Source organism: Nicotiana sylvestris, chromosome 2 (assembly GCF_000393655.2).
Source record: "Nicotiana sylvestris chromosome 2, ASM39365v2, whole genome shotgun sequence".
NCBI lineage: Eukaryota > Viridiplantae > Streptophyta > Magnoliopsida > Solanales > Solanaceae > Nicotiana > Nicotiana sylvestris.
The window spans coordinates 140,635,389-140,656,610 of NC_091058.1; the positions used below are offsets into that span (position 1 = coordinate 140,635,389).

Below are 21,222 nucleotides of genomic sequence, written 5' to 3' on the forward strand. Positions count from 1 at the left end.
TGAAGTCCGACCCAAGTATCCAAAAGTCGAACGTCCTCTGTGAATTTCACTAGGAGCGGGGTCACAAAACCGAGGACTGCATAACCCTGTGGCAAGAGGTAGTAAACATGCTGAACCAAGGGCACCTAAGGGATCTGATGAGCAACCGAGGACGAGACAACTTCGGCCGCGGACGTGAACAACACCAGGGCCCTCCAAAGCCACCCCCCCCCACCCGCACCATCCAAATGATCATCAGCGGAGGTGATGAAGCAGCAATCAACCATGTGAAGTTCACCGCCATGTACAAATTGAAGCGGTCGATCACCACGAACGGTATGATGACCTCAGAGACATTATCATCTTCGATAAGTCAGATACCGATGGATTGTCTTTCCCGCATTACGATGCTTTTGTTATTACTTTACGTATCTCAAATACTGATGTGAAAAGAATAATAGTAGATGACGGAAGCAGCGCGTGTATTATTCACCCTCGAGTTCTCACACAAATGAGACTAAAAAACAAGACAATACCACATTGCATAACACTAACAGGTTTTAATAATGCAGTTGAGCAAACCTCAAGGGAGTAATGCTACCCGTTCTGGCCAGGGGCGTCACCCTAGAAACAACATTCCATATCATGAACCAGGACACAACTTACAACGCCATCATAGGACGACCATGGATACGCGCCATGAGGGTCATCCCGTCAAGCCTGTATCAAGTGATCAAATTCCCTACTCCATGGAGGATATTTAGCATCCGAGGCAAACAACGCACTACCCAAGAATGTTATCGTATCGCTCAGGATTGCGCATACACCCAACAACTAAAGGGAATAGACTTAGAAGCATAACAATTACCAAAGTCAGAGACCTGACTCGATGCACAAAAAGACATTATCAGGGATCCCGACATCGTGGAAACCGCAAGGTCAATGGTAGAAGACCTCGACCCCGTCCAATTAGATAGCAGCGACAACAACAAAAAGGCCTACATCGGACATAAACTCTTGGAACCAGGTAAATTTCATAAATTTTTAATTAATAATGTCGATTTGTTCACCTTCTCCCATGTAGATATGCCGGGTATCCCAAAAGACGTTGCCACACACAAGTTGAAACATCGATCCACTCTACCCCCAGTACGACAAGTAAGAAGAAAATTCAATGTTGCAATCAACGAGGCCGTTAGTGATGAGGTAGAAAAACTACTCGCTAACGGTTCTATCCGAGAATCAAAATATCCCCAATGGGTCGCTTATGTGGTCATGGTAAAAAAGAAAAACTGGAAATGGCGGATGTGCGTAGATTTCACGGACCTAAACAAGGCATGGCCGAAAAACTCCTTTCCGTTGCCTTACATCGATCAGCTCATCAACGCAATAGCGGGGCACGAAATTTTAAGCTTCTTGGACGCCTACTCAAGTTACAAGTAGATCCTCATGGAGGAGAAGTACAAGGAAAAGACTACTTTCATCACCTATCAGGGAACGTACTGTTACTGGGTCATACCATTCAGGTTAAAAAACACAGGGGCAACGTATCAAAGGCTGGTCACCAAGATGTTCAAGGATCAACTCGGCAAAACAATGTAAATTTACATCGACGACATGTTGGTCAAATAAAAAAAAAGATCACATCGACCAACTGAAAGAGGCCTTTAGTATACTAAGGTAATACGGTATGAAATTGAACCCCGAAAGGCGTAACCTCGGGCAAGTTCCTCGGTTTTTTAGTATCACAAAGAGGCATCGAGGTAAACCCCAATCAAATCAAATCCATTGAAGGGATACATGAAGTATTAACCAACAAGAAACAGGTGCAAAAATTGACTGGCCACATAGCCGCCCTATCGAGGTTCATCTCACGGTCATCCGACAGGTGCCATAAATTCTTCAATGTGTTGAAAAAAAACAACGGGCTCTAGTAGAATTCATAATGCATCGATGCCTTAAGAGAACTAAAGGCGTACTTGTCCTCGCCCCCACTACTTACCAAAGCAGAACCTGGCGAGCGCCTCCTAATATACTTGGTCAGATCAGAGGTCGCGGTAAGCGCGGTGTTGGTCTGCGAAAACAAAGGTACACAATCTCCAATTTATTACATTAGCAAAACCCTGGTTGACATCAAAATGAGGTACTCAAACTTTGTTCCAGGCCCTTCATCTTCCGAGCCATTTCCTCTTGCAAAGGATTCTAGACAACCTTTTCTTGCCCTACCGAGAAGTCACATTGCGGAGGTTGAGTAAATGAGTATGAGGTCATGTATGTTATTTTTTGTTGAAGTTGTGGACCCTGAAAGGTAAACATTGGAGGCTCAACATACGGGCGTAGTAAAGTTGGTTGTGTTGTGGTGCAGACTGGTGGCGCAGAGAACATCGATGGCATTGACGCCTAGTCTATCGAGTGTTCATCTAGTTTTTCATATTTCCATGCTCCGAAAGTATTTCGGCTATCTGTCTCATATTTTGTACTTTAGCACGATTCAGTTGGATGGTGATTTGACTTATGATGTGGAGCCGGACGCCATTTTGGATCGGTAGGTTCAAAAGTTGAGGTCAAAGAATATAGCTTCAGTAATGGTGCAATGGAGAGGTCAGTCAGTCGAGAAGGTTACTTGGGAGACTGAGGGGGAGATGCGGAGAAAATATCCACATCTATTTGAGACTCCAGGTATGATTCTAGACCCATTCGATGATGAACGTCTGTTTAAAAGGGGGAGGAAGTAACGACCCAACAGGTCATTTTGAATATCCCTATTCCCCCATTTATTGCTTATATTGTGCTCATTTTTTGTTATGTGATTTGCCGTGATAGTCGGTTTAGTTCCGGGGATGTTTTTGAATAAGCTAGGACACTTAGTCCCAAGGTTAGAAGTCTAAGTTGTAAGAGTTAACCAGATGTTGACTTATCTGTAAACGACTCCGAAATGGAGTTTTGATGATTCTAATAGCTCCGTAATGTGATTTTAGACTTAGAAGTGTGTCCGGATATTGATTTGGAGGGTCGTAGATGATTTTGGCTTGAACTGGCAAAAGTTGAAAAAATAGAAGTTTAGAGAGTTGAGAAGTTTGACTGATAGTTGACTTTGTTGTTACTAGACTTGGATTTTGGTTCCGAAAGTTGGAATAGGTCTGTTGTGTTATTTATGACTTGTGTGCAAAATTTGAGGTTAATCATAGTTGGTTTGGTATGTTTCGGCATTAGTCTTGGAAGTTAGAAGTTCATTAGGCTTGAATCGAGGAGTGATTCGTGGTTGTAGTGTTGTTTAATGTGATTTGATGCTTCGAGTGAGTTCGTATGATGTTTAGGACTTGTTGGTATGCTTAGTTGAGGTCCGGGGGCCTCGGGTGTGATTCGCATCATGTTCAACGCATTTTGAACCTTGAAGAACTGTTGATATTTCTGTTGCTGGTTTCTTTATACGCATTCGCGAGAGAGGTCTCACGCGAAGAGTATCTGGAAAGGAGGTGAAGATTGTTCTTCGCATTCGTGAAGAGGGCACCACGTTCGCGAAGGTTTGGGGAAATTGTTCATCGCGAGAGGGAGCTCGCGTATCCGTAGAAGGATGTGACCGGCTGGGGGCACCAGGCCTTAGTCTTCGTGTTCGCGGTCAGAGGGATGTGTTCGCGTTGGCAGAGCTCTGTGAAGCATTACATTCATGAGGGAGCCTTCGCGTTCTTGTATAAGGATTTTTGGGCAGTTGAGTTTTGTGCTTCGCAAATGCAAGGCACTTTCCGCGTTGGCGAAGGTCATCTAGGCAGAATATAAGATTTAAAAAACGAGGGTTAGAGTAAAATTTCATAATTGGACTTTGGGAGATCAGATTGAGGCAATTTTTGGTGGGATTTTCAAGGAATTGACTGGGGTAAGTGATTATAACTTGGATTTGGTTAATATACATGAATATATCATTGATTTTATCATTTAATTAGTGTCTTGGGTTGGAAAAACTGGGGAAAATTTGTAGAAACTTCATAGGCTTTAATTTGAGGATTTGAAGGTCGATTTGTGATTGGAATTGAGTAATTTTGGTATGGTTGGACTCGTAGTTGAATGGGTGTTCATATTTTATTAATTTTATCGGATTCTAAGACATAAGCCCAGGGTTGACTTTTTGACTTTTATTAAAGAACTTAGCTTTATCATATGGAATTGATTCTTATAGCTTGTGTTAATTGTATCGAGTTGATTGTGGCTAGATTCGAGGCGTTTGGAGGCTTATTCGTGAGACAAGGGCTTGTTGAAGTAGAGATTTATACGGTTTGGGGTAAGTAACACTTCTAAACTTGGTTATGAGGGTATGAATCCTTAAATTACATGTTATGTGGTTTGTGTTGAGGTGACGCACATGATAGGTGACAGGCGTGTGGGCTTGCACCATAGAAATTGTGACTAGGTCGATTCCGTGGAACTGTGTAGTAATATAATCTTGTTATTATCCATGTATTCTCCATGTATTAGTAAAATTAAGCTGTGATTCATGTTAGAAACTACGCTTAGGTTATATGTTAGTACTGTTGGGACCCGCAGAGGTCGTGTTTCTATTGAATTACTTGCCTAATTTGAAATTATGTACTCAGTCACATCTATCATTTGCATATCATATCTCAGTATCTATTATCATTTATTGATACATCATATTATCAATGTTTGGGTCGATTGTCATGAGATTTGTGAGCCCGAGAGACTGGAGAGATTGATGACTGAATGAGGCCGAGGGCCTGATTTTGAGCGATGTTTATGGGATCGGGCTGCACGCCGCAACAGGTTTTATTGATTCATGCCATGATTGTCTTATATTAGCACTTGGGCAGGATCCGCCCCTCTGGAGTCTGACTTATTAGCAGTGAGCGCATATACCTACTGAGTGCGAGTGACGAGCGATTGGGAGGATTGAGTGACTGTGAGGACTGAATGTTGTGAGGATTGCGTGAATTAATACTCCGAGATTGCATATGACTTTATCATTGTGTTGCATTGCAGTTGACATGCATAATTGACATGTAGGTATATTGTTATATCGTTCCTCATATCAGTCACACTTGACATATTTATCCATGTTGAACTTAAACTGTTAAACTTGAAAGCATGTCTACATTTCTGTATTGTTTAATCTGTATTTGGACTGTACCAGTCTGAGCTTGTCATTGCTTTCAGCCAAAGGTTAATCTTGTTATTTATTGAGTACATTGGGTCGGTTGAACTCATACTACTCTCTGCACTTTATGCGCAGATCCAGGTACTTCTGGGTACGGAGTCTGCTAGCTTTGGAGCTTTATCTGTTGGAGACTATTGAGGTAGCTGCCTTGGTGTCTTCAAACATTGACTCTTCTTCTTTTCAGTTATTTGTACTGTTCTATCTTTCTAGACAGTATTTTTAGCAGTCAGACTATGTAGTTATTTAGATGCTCATGTACTCAATGATACTCAGATTCTTGGGGGATTTTGTATTGAGTCATGATATTTCTTATCAGTTAATTATGAGATTTTTACTACTTAAGTTTATTTCAGTATGTTTTAAATTAAAGTTGTGTGTTATTTGTGAATTGTCGGCTTGCCTAGTAATTCTATAGGCGTCATCACAACATGTGAGATTTTGGGCTGTGAAATCCAGCTTCCGAAGGATTTGTTCTTGGTAAAACCTCTAGAGACTTTCCTTTTGAGCTTTAAACATTTAGCTTGAACATGACCATACCTTCCACATTTAAAATATTTTCCATCATTTTTGTCATGTTCATTGAATTGCACGGTTCTTCTAGATGACATTATTCCCTTTTTCGTATTTCTATATCTTCTTATCAGTCCATTCATATTCCTTGAGACCATGGCAATTTCTTCTTCTAGTGCATATACATTGTCATCATTGTCATTTCAGATCCTTCAGTTCTGGTTTTGAAAGCAACGATTTTCTTCTTTTCTTCTTGACCACGTTTATTGAGATGTATTTTCTCAAAAGATATAAGGTCTCCACGCAATTCATCATATGACAGGTTGTCCAGATCTTGAGATTCAAGTACAACTACCTTTGTCTACCATGTAGTAGACAAACTTCTTAGGATTTTTCGAACTTGTTCACCACTGGAACGTGGTCTACCAAAGGCTTTTAGATCTCCAATGATTTTACCGAATAGTACAAACATTTCTTCAACGGATTCACCTTCTTTCATCTGGAAGAGCTCATAGTCATGAACTAGCAAATTTATCCTTGTTTCTTTCACTTTGCTCGTTCTTTTATAGGTAGCTTCCAGTTTATCCCATATTTCCTTAACTGTATCACAACTTAAAATTTTCTAATATTCTTCTCCACTGATAGCATTATATAGAAGATTTTGTGCCTTGACTTTGACTTGGATTACAGCCACTTGCTCATCAGAATAACCGTCTATATCTTCTGGATCAGTGGATGTTTTTCCTTCAGCTTTCTTATTAGACTTTGCTGCTGGAAGTGGATAGTTTCTCTTCTTGATTACGCGCCACATTTTGAAGTCGTAGGACTTTGCATATATTTTCATGCAAACTTTCCAGTGGGAGAAGTGTTGTCCATTGAAATATGGTAGTCTTACTTGAGATGTCCCTTCTTTAAATAGTGCACCAGTGGTTATTTGATTTGGCACGATCTTTGCTCACTAGTTATTAAGCAAATATGTGAGACCTGCTCTGATACCAATTGAAAGTACAGGAGGCGGGGGGGGGGGGTTGACTAATTTTCTTTCTAGTCGATTGGATTCTTGATGCGAGATAGATATAAACAAAGTACAGAAAATAAATAGTAGGAAGTAAATGACACCCGATATTTTATTCTGATTCGAATTCAATGTGAAACCTACTTCCAGTCTCCTTGGGTTACAAGGGAGTTCTCTTTCAAGTATTTGAAATCTTTGATACAAGTATGTTGGTGTTGTTATACACCAACATCTTCTTCACGATATATTTTTTTTGCTTCTGATACAATGCCTCACCATTGATTCTTTTCTCTCTTTCTTCTCTCCCTGGTTACACAGTAAATCTAGAATAGACTACAATGCTTGTTTGGAGTAGAATAAAAAGATTGATAGTGGTTCGATCAAAGTATATTCTTCTATTGTGTCTCTTGTTGTATATATGTAATTTGAATGCCAAGTCTTCTCAGTATGACAAATCATTAGATGATGGGCAACCCAAAAGAATTGATCCTTGGAATCAATTAGAATCAATCAAGATTGATTTCTTCCAAGAATAAAAGAGTAGCTTTCTATTCTTTGTCTGTTGCTTCCTTGATCAGCGTGATTGATTATTCTCAGCAAGCTGTTGCTTCCTTGATAAACGTGATTGATTATCCTCCGTAAATCTTCCATGCAGATAAATTGCTATACCTTCCGTAAATAACTGGAATCAAATATTTGTTCTCCTTGATGCTCGTAATCATAACATGATTGGTTCCTTAATCCTTGCTTCTTGATAGAATCTTGATTTCTTCTTTATTCGTACTCTTCCACTTTACTTTCTGACTTTCTTTTTTAAAATTGTTTTCCTGTAATAAAAGTAAGTTATTTTTCCATCATTAAAACATATATCTAACCGCTTTTATGCTATATAGGCTCCATTAATATTCAGTTTGAACCCTTCTTTATCATTTTTATGACGCCATCAATTTCACGTTGATTTTTTTTTTTTTTTTTGCTCTATAGATTTCATCGATATTCAGTCTGAACCCGCCCCTCCCATGAGGATGCCTAAGAAATGAATTGGCTTTTTATGGATAAGTTCGAGCCATTATTAGCAAGCAATAAATTTCACCTTATTGGGTGGACATTGGACAATATACAGAGCTTATTTCTTTTATTTGAGATTATTTGCAAACGAAGAAACTACTAGGGAAGTTATTTGCATCTGCAACTAATCAAACAACCAGATTATATTAAATGCATTTAGAATCTTATAGAGTTGTCGCTTTCCTAAAATAGACAAGAAAATACATTTTGAGCAACAATGTCCAATGAGTCGACTTTCTTTATAAAGAGAAAATAATTGCTTGATTTTATTTACTGTTTCATATTGACTTAATACCGAGATCATTTTCACAAGTGAAACAATTAAATTCGTGATATGTTTAAAGCTAATAAGCTCAAATTATTGATTAGCATAACTAATGAAATTGGGAAAATATAACTACTACGTAGATAATTAGAACTAATTATATAAATCTTTTGAGATTCACTCCAATTAAAAGAGCCACACCCTATACTACTTTAAATTAGAGAGTATTTCTCATTTTAAACTCTACTTTGAAGAAGAGTGGCAAGCCAGCCATGGGAACTTGCCGCTAGCCATGAAAATCGATGGCTTCAAGCAATCAGAGGAGAAGAAAAAGTTGAAAAAAAAATGGATTAACCATTTTTGAGTAACTAAAGCGTTCAAGGAAAGTGGAAAATACACATTTTGTCTCCGAAAAATGTATTTAATAAGTACATATTTAAAGGAGTTTATGTCCTCAATAACTATTCTCGGAATTCAAATGTCTAAAGAAAATAATTGTACAAATTTAGGGCCGCCTATGTATTTAGCCACCTATCTTTTATTCAACAGTACAATATATCAAAATTATTCAACTACGTACATTGAACCAGGTACAAAAATGATTACAACATGGCACGCAACAAAGGTACTAGAAAGGTTAAAAACAGAGAATTGCACAAATTCTTGGGTAATCTTAGTAGTAGGAAACCTATGTTTAGGTACATAGTATGGTCGACTCGAGGTCGTTTTCTTTGTCTCTACTCCCCTCATGATCGTTAGCAAGACTGTCCTTTTTCGCCACCTTACTTTCCTTTTTTTCAAACGTTGCCAACACACAGAATGACAGTGACACTCCCCCAACCCCCACCCCCACCCCACACCCCAACTCTAACTCCCACAAAACCAGAATATACTTTGCTCTGTTGTGCAAAATCCCTTTCCCTTTTCTTTCATCCCTTCAAATTTTCCATCATTTATTTTGTATTTTGTACCCACTCTTGTTGCAATATAGGTATGGTTTTCTTTCAAGAACTCCTCTTCACTTTAGGACTCTCGTTGCTTTTTTATGCCATAATTGTCAAGCTGCATCCGCATAGTTTCATGCAAGGTAGATACTATAGTTGGAGTCTTCAGTCTAGTGTCACAGCTGTCCCGTCTAGGTCAAAAAATGACGCTAGTAAGAAAAGTGCTTACTATATCAAAGACTTAGCAAGAAGGAATGATCAGAAAAGCAAAGAATTGAGGGTCAAAAAAGTTGTCGAGGAAAATCCTATGGAGGACGTTGGCATATTTGGAACTGCAGTATTAGAAGAAAAGATGAAGAAAAATGAACAAGAAGTGTCAAAGGAAGAAGGTGAGACATACGTTAAACAAAATGTCGGTGGTGATCATGACAACGGGGTGAAAGAGAAAGTAAGTGACAAAAGTTGTTATGTGGCCCCGAAATTTCGGGAATTTGAAATTGGGTCCCTGTATTATGTTGAAGAAATTCCAGAGGAACTTGAATTTCAAGAAATTGAGAACAACCCAAGTGAGAAAGATGGGGTGGCAAAGGAGGGAGCTGGAAATTTAGAAAAGCAAGATGTATTAGTGGAGGAAGATGACAAGGGGTTATTAGAAGATTGGGAAGGTATAGAGAGAACAGATTTGGAAAAGCAATTCGGTGCAGCGGTGGTATTTGTTGATTCCAAAAAGAATGATGAAGTTCTTGACAATGAGTTGAAGATGAAGCTTTATGGGCTTCACAAGATAGCCACTGAGGGGCCGTGTTATGGACCGCAGCCGATGCCGTTCAAGCTTTCAGCTCGTGCAAAATGGTACTCTACTTTTTTCTTATCTATGATTCTAATTAATTTTGTCTTGAACTTCTAAAACGATAAATAATTTGGGACAACTATTTTTAGAAATCACCTTGAAACGGAGGGAATAGTAGTTTGGATGTGTTAATTGAGCATTTAGTTCATCATAGATGCATGGGAGAATGATCAAAACAAACGGACTAGGCTCAGCTTCCGTAAAAAATATATATAATAAAAGTAGTTTTGTAACTTTTTAAGGTAAATTTAGTTACTTTAATGTGATAAATAATAGTAGGTTCATAGTGGATAAGATAGTTTTTAAGTTGTGGAACTAATTGTCAGATATGCCCTGAAGCTCCACTCAGTTGTGGGGGTTCAATTTCTGAAGTTTGAAAAGATCCAAATACACAATTGTATTCTTGTAAACACAGGTCCTATTTACCTCCTCTTGCTATGTCTGATCTCCTGGAAATCATCAGACATTGGGACCTCGGGCATCATATCTAGGACCAATTGGCACCAAAGAAAAAGAAAAGTTGGAACTATGGAACTGAAACTTCAAATCCAAAATTAAAGTCGGTTTAATTCCACACAAACTGCATAATGTCTGAATATCTTCAGAGTAAAGAACAACAAAAGTTTAACCTATACTTGCATATATAGATCTCAAAACCATGCATAGAAATGTTAATCATGAGGCCTAAAATGTTGTATTCCCAAAATTTTGGTATCCAATGCTGCAGCATTAAACGAACAGCATAATACGCATAGTTCATTAGGAAAAACTTGAGGTATCCTTGTCGAAAATTTCCAGATTTCAGACCCTTTGGCAACAGGCTATGTATGTTATATTTTGAATTTAACAGTTTGTTATATATGCTGTTCAGGAGCTCTTGGCACAGGCTAGGAGATATGAGTAGGGAGAAGGCTATGGAAAAGTATGTAGCCCTTCTCTCAGATAGAGTTGCAGAATGGAAGATAGATAAGACTGATGTAAGAATCACTGAATCAGTTTTATATACAGCTCCCTCTTTCTGATGTTTTACAAATTTTCTCAGTGATTAGTTGGTAGAGGGTAGCACTAACTGATTTCTTAAAACTGAACAAATTTCCTCTAAAAGTTCTGTTCTCTCGCTGATAAATTGGTGGCAGGTTAACTATGAACTGATTTCTCGAGACATTGAAACATCTCAGGATAGACGGCACTTCTGCACACAAGTTTCTCGGTTAAGATGAAAGGTACCTTTCGCCAAATTATTGCCATGAAATAAACCACATTGAAGACTTTCTTTCTGAATTGCATCAAGTTGATATGCTTATAAATCCGTCAAAAGTTGTAAAGCTATGTGATTATGTCCATTTGAGTTACATACTGTCTTTTTCTTGTAGAACAAAGCTGTTTTGGTTAAATTACTTAACAGACTCATGAAGAAGGATTCAGATGCCAATGTACTTTCTTTTTCCTAGATGGTTGTCCTTGCTTTAATTTTATATCATGAAGAGTTTTCTGTGTGACTCCTAAGTTAATTGAGCATGGGAATTCAGAACTTTGCTCCACACAAACCCAACTCAAAAGTGATTAAATTTGTGAGAATATTTGTTTAGTTACCAGGCTCAATGTCTTAGCCTACAAGATTTCACAGTTCAGAAACATGTCGACTATCATGTGCTTTTTCGACATCTTGATTTGATGTCTTCAGCTTCTTGTCTTTCTTCTTTTGATTTCTAGTTTGGATTTCATTTTGTCTTGCTCTTTTGTTCTTCAGAATTATAATATGGTAAGGTTCATAGCTTGGATTGAATCATAGAAATGCAAATGCTTGAAGAGCAGCATGTTAAGTCGCATTCTTGTGGTGGTAGCTCTCCATTAAAGAGTTTTTCTATTTTCTCTATGCAGCTTTCCAGACTGGTACCTATGAATGGGACCAATGAATTTTATTGTGGTCACTTCAGTTATTTGCATGAGAGTCGACGTGCAAAGTTTATAGTAATGTTCCAGTTCTGTAAATTAAACTGGTCATATGATTGTCTTGTCAACTTCTCTTCTCTGTATTCAACTAGGTAGTATGTATATAGACGTTTTGCGAGGAACTGAGTAGTAGTGCTACAATGGTGCCTCGGTCATGGATACATGTAATGTAAAGGCAGGTTAAAATAGTGCAATAGTGCACTGAAAGCACCAAGGAAGTTGTTGATTCTTCTTAGCCACCGGGTGTAAATGTATACTTTCCTCAGTAATCTATCCCTTTTGCTAGCTGTATTCAGTTTACTCATACTTATGTCTTGCCAGTGACGGAGCCACATTCAATCGACACCCCTTGGCCGAAAAATTACATTGTAGATAAATTTTTCTGTTTTAAAACTTACCCGCACCGGGTGTTTACACCAAACCAATAGATATATAACATATTTTACATGGATTTGCCAATAGGCAGGAAATAGTGCCATTGAACAGACTTTGTTGGCCTCTTTTATTTATTAAAAATAAAATAAAATGGGAGGAACTGTGTTAGTAAACTGGATCTGGAACTGTGTTAATGAGCTAGTACATTGCCTTCTTAAAGGGAAAGGGAAAGGGAAAGGGGAAATGCAAAACCAGATGGCTTCCTTAAACGTCAAAATGGCTGTTGCACTGTTTGTTACTTGGTGCTTGACTAATAAGACACACAACTTTTCTTGTTCGTTTAATAAAATCTCTTTCTTTTAGCGGCAGACCGGCATGTGGTGCTTACTGTAGCATCCCTTCCAACCTTTCCGCAATCCAAAACTAATTATAAATCTTTTTTCCCCGTCTTATGACCAAGAAATTCGTGAGGGTCCGTGACACATCAAAATTCAGTTAATAATTTAGTCACTCCTCTACCATTAAGTCACTTATATGTCAAGACACAAGTTTTTGTCTGCTGTAGGATTAAAAGATCCATACGTCATAAAGTGTGCTCATATCCACAAGACCAAAACATCGGATATTAAATTCCTTACTCGTTATTAAAAAGGGAGTTGTGCAAATCAAACTCTCCCCTTAAAATGAACATAGGCTTGGTCAAGTGAAGTAGCCACTCTACTTAGGTGACGTCTGTTTAAAAAGCACCTGAAAAGAATTTTCCAATTTCTTTTTAATTTTTGCAAAAGGTCAAAATTCTCTCTCTTTTTTTTTTTTAATCAAACAGCATTACAGACCGACATTGTTTTGGTCCAATAGTCTGAATACTCTGAACTGGCTAGCCAGTTTTCGGATTGGTTATTCAAAAATAGCCGGCGTTTGTAAAATCATTAAAAAATAGTCACTATTTTGCTACAACATCGAAAATTCCAGCAAATTATACTGGAGATCGATGCACCTGTGTATGAACTTCCAACATATTATGCTGAAACTCTAACACGCGGAAAGTTCCAGTATAATATACTGGAGATGGAGCACCGATGCTCCAATCTCCAGTATATTATGCTGCACCGGTATATTATATTGGATCCCCAATATATTATACTGGAGTGTTTTTTCGGATTTTGAACAGTATTTTATTCAGATTTATCTTTACACAAGAAGTGGTTAAATTTTGATTACTTTTGAAACTGTGGCTATTTTTGGATGACCGCCCGTAAATCTGGCTATTTTTGAATTTCACCCCTCTGAACTTCTCTAGTGAACACTGGTTCTCTTTCGAGCCCAGAAGCAAACAATTCTGGGTTTCAAGAAAGCAGCCCAATTTAGGCTGGCAAGCGAGTTCCCAGTCCCCCGGAACGATCTCACTTTCATCTGAATGCGATGAATCAACTGATGAATCTGTTATTCATTTCTTTATCTGCAGCTGAAACACACAAGTAATCCAATTTTTTGAGATCGGGCGAACTTTCTTCCCTCCCGCCCAAACTAGCCATGGGCGTAGTAATTGAGAGGGATGTGTGGGAGCCAAATCCAACAATGTATTTATTCATATTCGTATCATGCTGCTTGTCCGTCTTCTGTTTGCCAATCAAATCCAATAGCGGCGGCAGAAGTTCTTCGGTCTTTGATCATGCCCCTCCCTCTTCTTTCATTCGTTTCCAAAGACGTTTCCTCCTCCTATTTTCTCTTTCTTCAGGTATTCTTAAGTGTTATGTACTCGGTGCAATTTACTCGATATATATGTTATAGCTATGATTCATATCAAACTACTTTCACAGTTATGGAAGGCTTATGGGAAGTATTTGGAGAATATGAGATGGCATACAATGGCATTAGTAGGGAGCAGATGATTGTTTCTCTCTGTCTTGGATATGTAGCTGCTCTCTTTGGTGGTATTTTTCTAGGCATGCTCTCTGATTTGATGTAAGACTTCTACTGATTTTTTCTAAATTTACTTTCTGTTTCTCTGATTCCTAAGGGGAAAAAAACTCTACTTCCATTAATTAAAAAAACTGAACAACAAATTCTTATGATATATTACCTCCCCTCCGATTTATATGAGGGAGTTCGACTAGACACATAGTTTAAGGAAGAAAGAAGTTTTTTTTTTTAAAAAAAAATTGTGGTCTAAAATAAGGCACATGCATCACATTAAGTTAAAATAGAAATTTTAAAGTCAAATTATTTCTAAATATAGAAAGATGTCGTTTGTTTGGAGACAGACTAAAAGGAAAGAGCGTCACGTAAGTTGGAACATAGCGAGGACGTTACTCTTCTTTCATTTTTTGAAATTCTATACTACATATTTGGGGAAATTTCTATAAGTACATCATACTTGGGGAACTATGAATTTGCAACTCTTCTGTATTGTGCCATTAGCATGAATATGGAGTGCTTTCTTTAGCTAGGATGTGTTTTCAAGTATATGGTGCTGCGCATGTTTACTATTATTAAATTGATTATTGCTATCAAGTTGTGATGGAATTACCATTTAACACATCTCCCCGTGCAGTGGCCAGAAAAAAGTCTGCTTGTTATTCTGCTCGCTGCACCTTTTTATTGCCATATGGAAGAGGGTAACTGCAGATCCAAGTGTTTGGCTTGCTAGCATCTGTCTCTCTCTTGCGTCAACGATTTTTTTCTTCAACTTTGAAACAGGGATGGTTGTTGAGCATGATAAGGTATGTCTTAATAACTTCTTTTCTTTTTCTTTCTTTAGGGAAAGGGGGGTCATTTGCTCTGCATGTGAGAAGTACAAATGTTTGCCACCTGCTAGTTCGAGGTTTTTTGTCCTTTTATATTTTATTTGGCATAAATGAATGGAGCAAAGAGAAAAAGGAGGGAGCCATATAACTATATTCTTTTGAGAATAGGTTTCTTAGCTATCAGTTGCAGCTCAAGTGCTTTTAGTTGATCATTTGCCAAGTTCATGTTAACTTTAGGCGCAAGTTCAGATTTTATCAATGACATTGGAATTATGTCAGTTAGTTTCATATAGTTACTAAGATATAGTCTCTTTACGGTCACTATTTGCAGCTGGGACAGAGGCAAGACTTGATGAATGACATGTTTTGGTTAATGACTTTTGCTGAATCTGCATCTTTCATTGGAAGCCAAGTGCTTGGGAATTGGTTAATTGGTGGTAATGGAAAGAGAAGCATGCTTTCTCCTTCCGGTGCAGTTGTGGTGTTGGCTTTTATTGCTCTGATTCACGTTAGCCGGAGGTGGAAGGAAGATCCAAAATCAACTAGTCTTAAGGATTATCACTCTAAATTTCATACATATATACTCAGTGGTACAAGTTTTCTGCTCTTGTTCTTAATTCTTTTACCTCTTCAGGACCTTTCCCTATCATGTACATATACAATAATGTGGGCGGAGTCACTAATGGTGGTTGGATAGCGACGAAAGTTATGGACTTTTTCCTGTTGTGTTCAACTGTTCATGCATTCCATATTGAACTCAATGGGCTCACATTACCAAAGGATTTAAGTGAGATAAGTATGTCCATAGAGTAAAATATCTAGGTCATATCTAACCTTTTGTTTCTTATGTTATTTAATCCACTTTAAGAAACTAGAAATTTTTGGATGATCGTCATATAGTATGGCCTGACTGTGTGAATATGCATATGTATGAAACAAATCATATGGACGATGAATGCAGCATGATAGTCTTTGGAATTCAGCTTGGTTTAATTTTTTCTGTTTAATGCACAAATAAGTCTAAACAATGAACAATTTTTATTGTTGGCAGATAGAAGGATATGGCTTTTGTCATGGGCACAAGCTTCTGTTCACTTCTCCGTTTCAGTTTTTTGGATCCTTTGGGCTCCGACCATTGTGGTATGATTTTCACTGCCTTTGGATGGATGAAACAAACTTTACGAAAACCTAATTCTCTAATCTACCTAAATATGTAATTATTTTCCTTCTTTTGGATTGGTGTGCTAATGAAATATTTCAAGAAACCACGCATGACATTTCTCCCTCCGTCTTTTTTTAAGATCAGTGTTACTCCCTCTATCCTTGTTCAGAGGGATCTTATGGAGTTTCTGGATAGTACACATGGAAAACACAAGTGTGACTTCTGTAACCTTACTCTTTAAAATTAGTTGTTGAAGTTTGTAGCTGAAGTTTATTTTGTGAAACAACACAGTCGATGGTCAGATTTGAATTGTAAGTCAGAATGAAGGTTGTCAAGGGAAAGCTGTCATGACCCAATTTTGGACCGTGACCAGCGCTCAGGAGCTAGTGCTCCTAAGTAAGCCTCATCGGTATTTTACAGAAAATCGAACAGAGTTTCCCCTGTTTTTGGACTATCCAAAAATAAACCTGTCTTAGAAATCAACAACACAACCAACCTATATCGACCAAACAAGCTATAATCCTCATTCACGAAATATTTCCAACACAATAATACTAATTTCATCTCCAAGTATATGATAGGGAAGTCTAATACGAATCACGAGTCTATATCAACAAAAGAATACTTACGACACTCATAAAAATGACTATGGAGCAACTCTAAGAGTTTCAAGAAAGAGACTATAACAAATAAATAACAATCTTTGCCCACGCGAATAAATGCGGGGCTCACCAAGAACTGCCAACTCGTGTACTCTAATTAACAGAATCCTTGCCTGCGTCTACTGCTGTCTCTGTAAAAATAATAGCTAGAGGTGAATCGCTAGCTCAGTGAGTAATAATATTTAACCACAACCAGTTTTTTTAATAGGGGACAAGTCAGAAAACATGCTTGTATAATAATTACAAAATAAAATGCCCTTTTTTAAAACGGTAATAATAATTAGTCCCATCATGTGTTTGCTGTAACAAAATCAATTAAATAATTCAGTAATAAACTTGGTAAATAATGTGTCATACCAAATCTATATATTTGGGAGGTTTTCAGAAAATGATCATGTAATCTGTATCACTGTGTGGACCCCTTCGTAAAAGGAGTCAAGTATAACTGTAGGTCCCTACTCGAGGGAAAACTGTAACTGTATGCTAGTTCTACCTTTCCACTAGCGAGGGCTATAACTGTAATCGGTAATCGGTAATCTGTAAATACAAGGTGCACCATGTCTAACGAACCCGCCGTTAGCTACGGGATCCTTCAAAGTCTCCTCCCATTTATACTCTTTCTTGTAAATAGTAAATACTCATACAAAAGCATTTTCAAAATAATAAAGGGCATATCATTCCTTATCAAATCTTGTAATTTTATTTCGGTAACAGTAATCATGTCTCAAGTAACAGTAAAACATGTCTAGTAACAGTGAGAATACTTCAAATAACTGTAACATCTCAAGTAACGGTAAAACATATCTAGTAATGGTGAAAATATTTTGATTAATCGGTAAACATCTCAAGTAAACTGTTCGGTATCATATCAATTAAAAGACTTGTCCCACATGCAATTTCAAAGCATCAGTAATGCATTTATTTTCAAAATCATATATAAACCATGCAGGTTATGAAAGCACAAATTGTGGTAAGATTACTACTCACAGTACTCGTGTCGAAATACCAAACTCGTCGCCTCGAGCGATCTGTACGACTTTCTTCAATCAATCTATAATCACATCAATATCGATCTTGTGTTAATTGCCTCATTTAGGCTAAATCCATCACTAATTTAGAATACCCAATCCTCCGAGTTTTATATTTTATCATCAATTCGCCGAATTATATTTACCCATGCTACAGTTACATTGACCAACTTCCAATTGCATAATTTGCCCAGAATAACTCTTATTGGTATTTAATTTCTTATACCTTGTGAAACCCTTCAAATATATGAACTGAGATAAAAAATAACTACCAGAAGAAAGGAACCCAGATGAGAAATTCGAGTATTATCCGTAAGAACCAGTGCGTTTTTAAATTTTCTCAAGGTTTGGCTCTAGCCTCTTTCTTCTTCTTCTTTTCCTTTGTTTCCTCCTCTATCGTTTTTTTTTCTTTCTTTCTTTGTTTTTAGATTCTGTTGCTTAGCAGCAACTTTTCCCCTTTTCCCTTTTTGTTTTCCCGTTTCTGTTCTTATGGGCTTTAGCCCATTGTCCTAATTTATTTATTTTTTATTAAAGACATATATGCCCTTAAGCATTCTTCTTATTACTTTGTGCCGAGGGTGAGATGGCATTGTTGACTTGTTGTGTATGGCACAGCTGGATGCAATCTAGTGTATAACCAAGTCTATGCTCAATGTATTTTGTAAATTAGCTATTTTAGGATCCATTTTCCTGTAATTTGACATTTATAAACATGTCTTTTACACTCCCTCACAAACTTTGGAACATTACTGATATCATGAAAAATCGGATTTTATTTCCATTCTGGCTCCAGTATCACCATGTTTGTTCCTTTATCTGAAAGAATTGATATTTCCTCTACTAAGAGTTTGTTATATTTCTAGGCAGATGGCAGAGAGGTTCTGTTAGGTTTAATATATCCGTGTTTGCTCGGCGCTAAGATGCTAGGAAGCACTGCATTTCCGTGGTTCTTCAATGGACCTTTATTACTTCGAACAGAGGACTGCTTAGTGTATGCTTTTGTTGTTATGGGATTCGTCATGTCCATCGTAGCTTATGATTATCAGGTAGTTTAGTCATGTACTTTTTTTATGCTGTTCAGATATCAAGCTTTTTAAGTCAATTTTATGATTTGCCATGTTATTGCAGGAAATAAAAGTTCTTGTGATGCTATTCTCAATATTTCATGCTTGCATGGGACTGGTTTTGCCTTCATTTGCCAGATTGAGAACCATGTAACTTACAATACTGTACTATAAATAAATCATGATTTCTTAATTATCTCATATATTTGGTGGAGTCTTTCTTTTGCTCAAGTTTGTTTTCTTCCTATACTATGCAGGTACGTGCCTAATGAACTTCGCGGAGGAATGATGAGTTTATCTCTTGCTCCTTCAAATGCTCTCGTGTTATTTTTTCTAGTGCAGGTCTGTACTAAATACATCCTTTAATCTGCTATCACATTAAGAGAAACCATATACACTTTTTACAGGTACATCTTGTGTGCTCTAAAACCCGTTAAAGAACGTCGCATTTGGATGGTAAGCACCTGGATGCAGGTTGCTTAGAAATTTAGGGGTCTCACGATTTATCAACATCCTCTGCAGCCAAGATCTAGCAACCCATCTTCTCTTATTCTCTTCAGCCCTCTCTTTCCTTTTTCCTTCCCGCCGAAGTAAACAATCAAGATGTATGCTAGAGCATGAAGAATATGCATGAGAAGTTCTGTTTTTCAACCTCATTTATATATTTGCGCTCACAGTTGTGTATTTGAATCATCAGCAACACCTGTTTTCTATGTTCCAAAATAATATTGGTGCATGAACCTATTCTGAAAGAAAGATAACAAGTTAGTGTATCCTATATATGTAAATTTGCCACGAAGACAGGAATAAGGTGCAATTGTACATGTAGACTAGGAACAAGGGAGTTTTCACTGGATTGAACTTTTGCATCTGGTTTTATTGGCTGTATATGCAAAACGCCAAACATTATCACGAGACTTCTAATTTGTGTTTCGGGTGATTTGGTGAATATTTGATACTTCTGATAATCTTGAATCTTTTGTAGAGAGGTTGCTACCTGAATATTGAAAATTTAACCATGATAGCAGCTGCTGCACTTGGTCTCTTTTCCGCTGCTGGATGCATGTATATGTTGAAGCGGCTGGGAAAGCAACCACACCAGAACTGGCATAAGTTGTGACCCCTTCCATATCTGAAGCTCTTTTATCAGAATTGAGTAGCTAGCTCCTGCATGTTGCCCGTTGACTCAAAGATGGTGAAACTTTTAAGCTTCATACTTTCATGAAGAATGCGAATGACATCCTCTTTTAATTGGAAATCAAGGAAAGATGCAGCCTTTAACGAGGTATTTTGAGGAGATTCTACGTGAGAGTTCAATTTGGTTTTCAACACACTTTCCATTCAGATGCATGAGACACTAAAAACGAACATTTTGCAGTTCACTGTTCGGCACGAAGGTAATATCATAAGGAGAAACTAACTCACACCTCGTGTTTACTATCATAGAAGCAAGATAGCATTGGTGGTAGAATTTGGGTTTGCATTTCATCCCCTGGAACAGCTCTCCGGCTTTCTGATGACTGGTGGAACTCTTATCGATGGTCAGCAAATCAATATAGTAGGAAAACTACCAGCTATATCTATTTATAAGTAGCTTATTACAAAAATTGATCAATTTATAAAATATTACTATGTTATAAATCCATTTACACATAAGGTGGATATCTAACTTGAGATTTGGAAATCTTGCCATACCTTAGATTTGTTTTCATGTTGTTATAAATCCAAGTGCATAGAAGGTGGATGTCCAACTTAAGATTTGGAAATCTTGCCATATCTTAGATTTGTCTTCATGTCTAGATTTATGTTGATTTTGAGACTCCTAATTAGATTTAGGAAGTTATGTATCAATGCAATTGTATCTATAAATAGGTTTATTCATGAACCTAAAGAAGACACTTTGAAACAAAAGAAAGAAATCTTCCTTTCTACTATTATCATTCTCTTTTATTATTAATCTTATTACATAGTTCTTGTTATATTGCTTTTATTTCATAACGTTGTCAGCATGATTTCCACCTTCATTTTCACAATTACATCCTAGTTGTGTTCGATTCTCCTTCAGGTATATCACTATATATTCATTTGGTTTATGGTAACATATATGCACCAGTATGCTATTTATTAACAAATTCATATACTATTAAACATTTAATTTAGTTGATCATGGTATTGAAGTTCTCTTACCTTGCTTGTTGTTAAAGAAAATATAACATATAGATCTTAAGTGCGTTAAACTAACCAAAACAATTGAATAAATATGTGTGGACTTGCGTAGAGCAAAACTTATCTTCAGGACATTTTACAAAAATAAAATAGTGATAACCAAGGTGACAAAGTAATAATTGTACATACTAGTTTAAATTACTTTACAATTGGTGGAAAGCAATATTTGAATACATTCACTCTTATCACCGTATATGGTTATTCCTC

General features: G+C 37.3%; 2 protein-coding genes across 11 annotated transcripts; both read left to right on the forward strand.

Annotated features, from left to right (window-relative positions):
* Positions 1-8,675: 8,675 nt before the first annotated feature.
* On the forward strand, positions 8,676-12,051 carry LOC104229256 (acyl-CoA-binding domain-containing protein 5-like). Of its 3 annotated transcripts, none has more exons than XM_009781860.2 (4): positions 8,676-9,800; positions 10,670-10,775; positions 10,935-11,021; positions 11,549-12,051. In XM_009781860.2, exons 1-3 carry the CDS (start codon positions 8,824-8,826, stop codon positions 11,016-11,018), a joined length of 1,167 nt encoding a protein of 388 aa, XP_009780162.2. In that variant the 5' UTR covers positions 8,676-8,823; the 3' UTR covers positions 11,019-11,021; positions 11,549-12,051. The 3 variants fall into 3 exon arrangements, with proteins under 3 accessions (XP_009780162.2, XP_009780161.2, XP_009780163.2); XM_009781859.2 differs by having other exon boundaries at positions 11,680-12,051; XM_009781861.2 differs by lacking the exon at positions 11,549-12,051 and adding an exon at positions 11,172-11,273.
* Positions 12,052-13,438: 1,387 nt separating this feature from the next.
* LOC104229257 (uncharacterized) lies at positions 13,439-20,734 on the forward strand. 8 transcript variants are annotated; one of them, XR_711577.2, is made up of 10 exons: positions 13,439-13,864; positions 13,947-14,091; positions 14,681-14,849; positions 15,205-15,463; positions 15,925-16,013; positions 18,589-18,771; positions 18,854-18,939; positions 19,047-19,131; positions 19,775-20,074; positions 20,168-20,734. XR_711577.2 is itself a non-coding variant. In XM_009781867.2 (10 exons), exons 1-9 carry the CDS (start codon positions 13,660-13,662, stop codon positions 19,224-19,226), a joined length of 1,251 nt encoding a protein of 416 aa, XP_009780169.1. In that variant the 5' UTR covers positions 13,439-13,659; the 3' UTR covers positions 19,227-19,245; positions 19,775-19,898. The 8 variants fall into 8 exon arrangements, 3 of the variants coding, with proteins under 3 accessions (XP_009780169.1, XP_009780164.1, XP_009780166.1); XR_711578.2 differs by having other exon boundaries at positions 20,236-20,734; XR_011405498.1 differs by having other exon boundaries at positions 19,818-20,074.
* The last annotated feature ends 488 nt before the right edge of the window (positions 20,735-21,222 follow it).